Below are 9,180 nucleotides of genomic sequence, written 5' to 3'. Positions count from 1 at the left end.
GAGAGAGAGAAGAGATCAAAGAAAGAGTGAGATGAAGGAAAGTAAGGGAGAAAGGGATAGCATATGAGATCAGGGATAGAGAGAGAGAGAGAGAGATTAGGGGGAGTGAGAGGAGACCAGTGAGAGAAAGAGATTAGGAGAGCGAGAAAGAAAGGGATCAGAGAGAGAGAGAGAGACAGATCAAGGAGAGAGTTTGGGGAGAGAGAGAGATTCGGGCCAGATCACAGCGAGCGATCACAGGGAGAGATCAGAAAGTACTGTCGCCACCTTGACACCAACTGCAGCTGCACCACCTGCCATGCAAACTGCCTAAAGAGATTTGAGGAAAAGAGAGAAGGGAAGAAGACCCCAACATGTCTGACCTTAGCTGCTGCTCGTACGATGATGGCTTGTTTGTCTCGTTTAATAAAACCAATCAGTCTCTGGAGGATTTCCTGAAATCTTTTATTTTTCATGGCACCGAGGTACATAGTGATGGATCTAAAGTTACCAGGATCTTGATCTCCATCGTCTACTCTCTGGTTTGTGCTTTAGGTCTGGTAGGCAATCTCCTGGTCCTCTATCTTCTCCAGTCTAGGTATGCTAAGAAGAAGACCGCTATGACTATCTTGGTCATGGGCTTGGCAGTGACCGATTTCCAATTCGTGCTGACGCTGCCTTTCTGGGCAGTGGACACGGCCATGGACTTCAGCTGGCCCTTTGGCAAGGTCATGTGTAAGCTGGTCTCTTCGGTGACAGTGATGAATATGTATGCCAGCGTTTTCTTCCTCACCGTCATGAGCATCACCAGATACTGCTCCGTGTCCCAATCACTGAAGATGAAGAAGAACTCGTCCGGATACTCCGACAAGTTGGTTTGCTTCTTGATCTGGATCGTGGCCTGTGTTGCCACCCTTCCCCATGCAATTTATTCCACCACCGTTGTGTTGGCCGACGAAGAGCTGTGCATCGTCAAGTTTCCGGACCTTAACAATGACCCCCAGTTTTGGCTGGGACTCTACCAGATCTTAAAGGTCTTGGTCGGCTTCATCCTACCTCTGATCATCATCTCCGTGTGCTACATCATGTTGTTACGCTTTGTGAACAGCAAGGAGATGAGTAGCAGCAACCCAAAGAGAACATCCAAGGTCACCAAATCTGTCACCATCGTCGTGCTGTCCTTCTTCATCTGCTGGCTGCCTAACCAAGCCATCACCGTTTGGAGTGTCTTCATCAAGTTGAACGTGGTCCATTTTACGGGGGCCTTTTACACCACCCAGGCGTACCTCTTCCCTATAACTGTCTGCCTCGCTCACAGCAACAGCTGCCTCAATCCCATCTTGTACTGCTTGATGAGAAGGGAGTTTCGGGCAGCGCTTCACGAGTTGTTCTTGAAGGTGTCTCCCGTCAGGCGGATCCGTCCCTTGCTGTCCAGCATTGCACCCAGCAAGAAAGGACAGGTGCCTGTGATCATCTCGATGTCAAAGTAGGCAGCAAGCCTGGCTCTCCCCGTGCTTTCCAGTCACTGAAGACGTGTCTAAGTTACATAGAATGTATCGCACAGAAACAGCCCATTTCTCCAACCTCCTCCCAGCCTACTCCATCTCACCCTACAAGCATTTCCTTCTATTCCTCCCTCCCTCCCGCATGTAGTTATCCAGCTTCCTCATAAATGTATCGCGATTTACCAAGGATCTGTTACAGTTTTAAGGAGAGTCCAGTGGTCAGCGCATGGGTTTAGGTATTTAAAAAAGAGACACGTTCAATGTAGACTTTGCATTTCAATGTATCTTAAATGCATTTACAACTTTAGCTGCATTAAGAACAATCTGTAGTGCGCATGACTATACAGCTTAACATTCATTTGTGCTTTGGAGTGTTACTTGGGTAAATTATATGTTCTGTAGATTTTAGCAAGTAGACACCAATAACAAAATCCTTTCCCAAATATATATATTATACATTGAAAGATAAGACACTGAGTGAAAGAGTGCAGCTAAGGTAAGGTGTGTGGCTTTTCATAGTGCAAGAGGATTTGAATAGTAAGCAGTGTTTTAAGTATAGCCCTGGTGCCTTACTTGTTTAATGATGGTTAACCACAAGTCTACTTGTACCCGGTGAGCATGCTTAAGTTCTGGTCTTATAAATATCTGAGATCACAGACGATCGCAGTGCCCGCTGTAGAATTTGGCAGAACTCGGCTCGTTATTGCAGCTCTGGATTTTGTTCAGATTGATATTTAATTTAGGCAGAGGATGCAGAAAGCAACCCCTCTCTCTGTCTGTGACGATGCCACTGACTTCTAAGAATGCCCGAAACAGTTAATTTATTCGAGGATTGGTGAGATTTTAATAAGTGGCCTGCTTCGCTCACTAAAGGAAACATAGAAACATAGAAGATAGGAGCAGGAGTAGGCCATTCGGCCCTTCGAGCCTGCTCTGCCATTCAATGCGATCATGGCTGATCATCCAAATTCAGTACCCTGTCCCTGCCTTCTCCCCATATCCCTTGATCCCTTTAGCCTTAAGAAATATATCCAACTCTTTTTTGAATATATTTAATGAGCTGGCCTCCACCGCCCTCTGTGGCAGAGAATTCCACAGGTTCACCACTCTCTGGGTGAAGAAATTCCTCCTCATTTCAGTCCTAAATGGCTTACCCCTTATCCTTAGACTATGACCCCTGGTTCTGGACTCCCCGGCCATCATAAACATCCTTCCTGCATCTAGTCTGTCCAGGCCTGACAGAATTTTATAAGTTTCGATGAGATCCCCTCTCAATCTTCTAAACTCCAGTGAGTATAAGCCCAATCGACACAATCTCTTCTCATACGTCATTCCTGCCATCCCAGGTATCAGCCTGGTGAATCTTTGCTGCACTTCTTCCATGGCAAGAACGTCCTTCCTCAGGTAAGGCGACCAAAACTGCACACAGTACTCAAGGTGCGGTCTCACCAAGGCCCTGTACAACTGTAGCAAGACATCCTTGTTCCTGTACTCGAACCCTCTCGCTACGAAGGCCAACATACCATTTGCCTTCTTAACCGCCTGCTGCACCTGCATGCTTACCTTCAGCGACTGGTGCACAAGAACACCCAGGTCTCTTTGCACTTCCCCTTCTCCCAATCTATTGCCATTTAAATAATAATCTGCCTTCCTGTTTTTGCCACCAAAGTGGATAACCTCACATTTATCCACATTATAGTGCATTTGCCATGTTTCTGCCCAATCACCCAATCTGTCCAAATCATACTGGAGTTTCACGACATCCTCCTCACAGCTTACCCTCCCACCCAGCTTTGTGTCGTCTGCAAATTTGGAGATATTACATCCAATTCCCTCGTCCAGATCATTAATATATATTGTGAAAAGCTGGGGTCCTAGGACCGATCCTTGCGGTACCCCACTAGTTACTGCCTGCCACTCGGAAAACGACCCATTTATTCCAACTCTTTGCTTTCTGTCCGCCAACCAGTTCTCTATCCAAGTCAATACCTTGCCCCCAATCCCATGTGCCTTAATTTTGCACGCTAATCTCTTATGTGGGACCTTATCAAAAGCCTTCTGAAAGTCCAAATACACCACATCCACTGGTTCTCCCTTATCTACTTTACCAGTTACATCCTCAAAAAATTCCAGTAGATTAGTCAAGCATGATTTACCTTTTGTAAATCCATGTTGACTTTGTCCGATCCTGTCACTGCTTACCAAGTGCTCTGCTATTACATCTTTTATAATAGATTCTAGCATTTTCCCCACTACCGATGTCAGGCTTACCGGTCTATAATTCCCCGCTTTTTCTCGACCACCTTTTTTGAATAGTGGGGTAACATTAGCTACCCTCCAATCCATGGGTACTGTTCCAGAGTCTATCGAGTTCTGGAAGATGACCAGCAATGCATCTACTATTTCCACTTAGTCACACAAACCTCATCGTACATCTTAGGCCACACACATTATATCTTGGACAGGCATTTTAAAATAGTTGAAAGTCAGAAGTAACTATTCTAAAATGACCCCAACCTGATTTCCCATATTTAATTCCATAATGGGAATCATTGTCTTCCAGCAGTGCGATATCCAGGTGTTAGCTGGGCTCAGATGTTTAGTGGTCTTGCCTCTGTGCCAGAACATTGTGAGTTTAAACTCTATATTAATGGGGTTGAGTTTATAATCTAGGCTGACATCCCAGTACCTGGAAGGGGGCTGTATTGGCACACAGCCTGTCTTTGGATGAGATGGTAGCCTGTGGACCGATCTGTTCAGCTGAATGTTAATCTCAAGCAGGAAATGTTGTCCTGAACAACATCAGTCCCTTAACCAGTGGAAAGTTGCCGGCACGGAATGGGTGCAGTGTTTGTCGACAAATTTCTCATCTTTGTGTTTAAATCTCTCCATGGCCTCACCCCTCCTTATTTCTGTAACCTACTACAACCACCCCCCTGAACTGTCCGTGCCTCTAACTCTGGCCTCCTACCTCCCTTTGTCTCACCATTGGTAGCCAGGCCTTCATCAGTCTAGGCCTCATCCCTTCCTAAATCCATCTGGCCGTACACCTCCCTTGCCTCTTTTAAGACCCTCCTTAAAAGCCAACCCCTTGACCAAGTTTTTGGATATCTATCCCAATCTCTCCTTCTTCAGCTCAACATCCGCGTTTTTACCTCACAGCTCTGTGAAGCACCTTGGGATTTGTTTTAAGTTAAGGGCACTAGATCAGTGCAAGATGTTGCTGTAATAACGCTGCTGTACTTTATAAAGTAACGCCTTTTGTGATGAGGCGTGAATTATAAATGCGAGTATTATTGGTCACCGTGAATAGTGTGCTAACTATAACTGCCCCCCCCCTCTGAAGTGAAGCACACTGCTCTAAATAGAGGCCCAAGTCAGAGCTTGAAAAACTTACTTACAAACAACGTTTACCATAATCAAATGGGATCATAGGATCAGGAGGAGGCCATTCAGCCCCTCGAGCCTGTTCCGCCATTCAATGAGATCATGGCTGATCTGTATCTCCACTCTATCTACCCACCTTGGCTCCATATCTCTTAATACCCTTACCCAACACAAATCTATCAATCTCAGTTTTGAAATTATCAATTGACCCCCAGCCTCAACAGTCTTTTGTTGGACAGAGTTCCAGATTTCCATTACTATTTGTGTTATGAAGTGCTTCCTGACAGCACTCCTGAATGACAGACAGCCCTGGGCTGTGGACTCTCTAACACACCCTCACTGGGAAGCAGGGACTCCGTTACCTCTGTTGCTTGGCAACAATATAAATAAGTTGCAAGCCTGAATCAAAGTTCCACTAAAAGACTACAACAGCCTATTGTTGTGATTGAGATGTAATAACATTTTGACTCAAATGCAGGTATGTAAAGCTGGTAACTTTTAGCTCAGCCAGTTCGTGTCCCCCTGAGAGGATAAAGGATTCTTAACAGAATTTTAAAAATTGTAAAATGCACCAATAGAACTTAAAATAATGACCGCAAGGAATACCTCCAAACATCTGCCATTACTTTTCCCAAAATGGAAGGTAAAATGGACTAACTTCAATCCCATAAAACTTAATCACTACATGTTGCTGCTGCTTTAGAAACTTTGTCTAAATGACTGCACAACAAGATCTGTAATTCATTTAATAACAGGTAAGAGATTTAAGTTAAAATGCCTAAGAAAAAGTAAAATCTTCTCGACATATTATTTAAAGTCAGTTCAATTATCACTTTGACTATTTCTCTTTTTAAGGCCACTTCCTCTATGAGAGCAGGTGATAAAATGATTAACTAGTGGTTGTAGAGCAGTTACAATGTGCCTTAAGGCTCCTCGTCACACCAGTTATTATGCCTCCTATTCACGAGTGAAGACACTCGCACGACTTCCCATGTTGTCTATTCTCAGGGCCGTTCCGACTGAGGAAGTCAAATGAAGCCCAAAGACACTGAATTTGAGGGACGTTGTGTGCCATGGATTTAGTCCTGGGAACTGAGTGGAGGAGTAGACTCATTTACCGTCAGATCCTTCAGAGCCAACAGGGAGGTGACCATCATCACTCATATTTCATGTTGCACCACACGACTGTAGTGCCTACCTACATTATACTAGGCACTCGGTCTTGCCAAACAAGAAGTGGCAAACCTTAACCAACTGTGGCAACTGAATTGGATTGATGGACAACCTTGAACAGGTTCAAACTGTGACCATCTGGTTAGGAAGTCAGCTCTACACTCACTGAGCGACCAAACTGTCTTGTGACTGAATTCTATAGTGTGCGTTACGGCTAAACTTTGTTTAGATAAGCGAGAGCGAGTGGCACTGTATAAATACAGTTTCGTTGGAAAGCACAGCCACCATTTAACAGCAGAAAGCTATCCGCGTTCTCAGCCAAACATTCCTTGAGTTTAGTGCAAGTCAAACTCCATTTTGATTCGCATGAGAAATAAGGTTAAGTTCATTTGCAGGCGGCACAGTGACACCTCATTTATAAGAAAGCTCCTACTTCTGTCAGAGGGAGAATCTGTAACTGGATGGTGCTGGATTTGAGGCAGGTTGTGTGCCATGGCGAGGGTCCATGGTACGGTCATGTTATAAACATAATAAAGGGCAAACAAGTGATAAAAAATGTCCCTGCCAATTTGGATATGTAACTTAAACCTTATTTTATGTCTAGTTGTGCTTACGCTATACTTATATATGTAACTAGTTAAAATACAATATAAGTGTTAAATATACTGCCTTTAGCTTGTAGTACCTACTCAGCCACCTGTGGCAAAGCCAGTTTCGAGCTATAATCCCCATTACGTGCATGGCTATGGACACTGAATATTAGGGTCAAATCTTGTCAAGACGTCGCTGCTGAAAAGCATTCATTAACTTCATTTTTATAATCAATTCTGTAAGTAGTATTGGCTGAAGGGGCAGCTAGTTCTGGCACCGTTAAACCCAGGGTTCTGAAACTTGTGGCCTCTTCCAAATCTCGTGTCCAATTTGTTGGAGATTAACATCGGATTCAAGGAGCAGCCTGTAGTAGGTGGAAGAGCTGTTGCCAATTGTTCGAACCCAGCTCAGATTCCTGTGTCAGATGTCTAGTCACTGCTGGGTGTATGCGTTCCGTGTGAAGGGAGTTCGGGCAGTTCCTAGTTCTGGAACAACCATCCACAAAAGGGCGCTCGGAACACAGGACTGTGAGGATTTTCATTCTGTTGATGCACCTGAATGAATGCTGCTATTGAGGCCAAGTTTGACTTTTCCTGTAAAAAGTAGTGCTTTCTAACTAAGAGCTGATTTGATGGTTAATAACATGCCTTTCCATCAATCCAGTGATGTCAATGTTGCATCAACCGTTATGTTTGTTACATTGAGAGGTACACAGCCACCCCCCACCCTGTGCCAGCTGGTTAGATATAATAACAGCTGCCCGTTAAATGGAGGCTACCACAGATTCATCCTCACTCAGTCCCTCCTGTGATTTCTGTTCCTGTATCAGTGCCAGTGCCAGCAAACAGTTAATAGGTGCTGGCTGGGAGTGAGTTATCCGGCTATAACTTACTGTGAGCATTCAAAAACAAAATTGAATTTGGGTCACACCCCGATTTTAACTCCAGGTGGATTCCCCGCTCAGGCCTGAGTTAAAATTACAGTCGGGTCTCAGTGATGTCATCCGGCTGCAACATGCATATGTAAAGAAGGAACCCTTGGCTCTGGGCGCCTATCCTTGCTGCCTGCGCAGGAGAGTGGGTTAAAATTGCAGACATTGCGATCATAGGCGGCTTTCGGACAGGTAAGAGCCAGGCCGATTTTAACTGCCCACCCAGCAGGTTTCTGCTGAGTGAGGAGGGTTAAAATTGCCCCCCCCCCAAGACTCACTACTGCAACCTATTAAAAATAATCTATTCAATGTACTTTTCTTTATAATGTACTCTTCAAACTTGGCTAATTCAATTTATCTGATAACCGCACAAGAAATTAGCACTAAATTTCTACTATCCTGTGTTAATGATGTCTAATTCAAATTATTGCATAATTCATTATTTTAGTGTAAAAAGTAACAGCTAATCAGCACTGTGACCTGCAGGAGCTGCTGAGGAGCCTTGCATCAGTTTGATGACACGAATGTACAGAGTGAGGTTATAATGGGGTGGTCTGTTTAAGAAGGGAAGGTTTACTGATTCACAATACACGTGCTTAGGCAAGGCTGCAATGCTCCAGTATGGTCCGTACTATTTAGTTGCACTAATGATGAATTATTTGCGATGAAGAATCAGAACACTTTCATGTAACATTTTGTGTGACCGTATTTAAGTGGAAAGGTGGAAAGGCAGTATATCTTACTAATCCGAGCCAATTTGTTCACAGTTGTATATCTGAATGGAGCAGGCTGGTGTACACATTGTGACTGACAGCTGTCACTGAGAGAAACACTTCGGCTGCATGTGTACTCCACGGTTTTGTCGCCCTGTCTAACAGCTTGCACTGTACAGAAAACTGAGAGGCTGTATACTAATCTCTGTGATCATCGCTCCACGAACAATTTAATAAACCTTTACGCTGCTTTTTACACCGTCTCTTGAAAAGACTTTCTGTGGATTCGTTGCATTTCTCTCGCTCTCTTTCTCTCTCTCTTGCGTGTGTTTTCGTGATTTAATACTAAATCGCAGTAAAGAGTAAAAGCAGCGTCTTTGCGCAGGAGATGGTGCTCAAGGTGTATAAAATGTGGACGGGCAACTGCATCCAATCAGATTGTAAAATTGCTCAGTTTGAAAGCTTCACGGTGCCGTGTGGAGGAAGGTGTTATCAGGGATTAAAGAGTATTGGGGGAATTCATCACAAAGGAACCAGTCAACAGATGCTCAGAGCGGAATTTAAGGAAAGTCACCACAACTCAAGAATTTAAGGACATTTTTTCAAAGGCGTTGTGGAAAGAGCGGGGGTGTGGGACTAATTGGATAGCGCTCTCCGAGAACACGGTGGACAGGATAGCCTCCTACTACAATATTGTATGATTTAATAAATATCCCAAATTAACTGCATTTAAATAGCACCTGATCACGCCTCTCGAAAACGTCTCAAAGTATAAAGCACTGTTATATAGTGACTACTATACAGGCAAACGCCATAGCGGTGCACACACAGCAAGATCCCATCGAGAGAAATGACCAGTTAGAGGCGGAGATACATTAGTGAGACATCAATATTTAAGAGA

General features: G+C 44.2%; 1 protein-coding gene across 1 annotated transcript; it reads left to right on the top strand.

Moving 5' to 3' along the window:
* The first annotated feature begins 345 nt into the window (after positions 1–345).
* Positions 346–1,543, top strand: LOC147108367 (relaxin-3 receptor 1-like). The gene has a single exon (XM_086006037.1). The coding sequence runs from the start codon at positions 354–356 to the stop codon at positions 1,467–1,469; it is 1,116 nt and encodes a 371-aa protein (XP_085862163.1). The 5' UTR covers positions 346–353; the 3' UTR covers positions 1,470–1,543.
* Positions 1,544–9,180: the final 7,637 nt, after the last annotated feature.

The sequence above is a fragment of the Somniosus microcephalus genome, chromosome 13 (genome assembly GCF_052327205.1).
Source record: "Somniosus microcephalus isolate GS21.2 chromosome 13, FLI_Smic_1.0, whole genome shotgun sequence".
In the NCBI taxonomy this organism is placed as follows: domain Eukaryota; kingdom Metazoa; phylum Chordata; class Chondrichthyes; order Squaliformes; family Somniosidae; genus Somniosus; species Somniosus microcephalus.
Note: the sequence above shows the minus strand (reverse complement) of the source record. Positions and strands in the feature narration are given on the sequence as shown.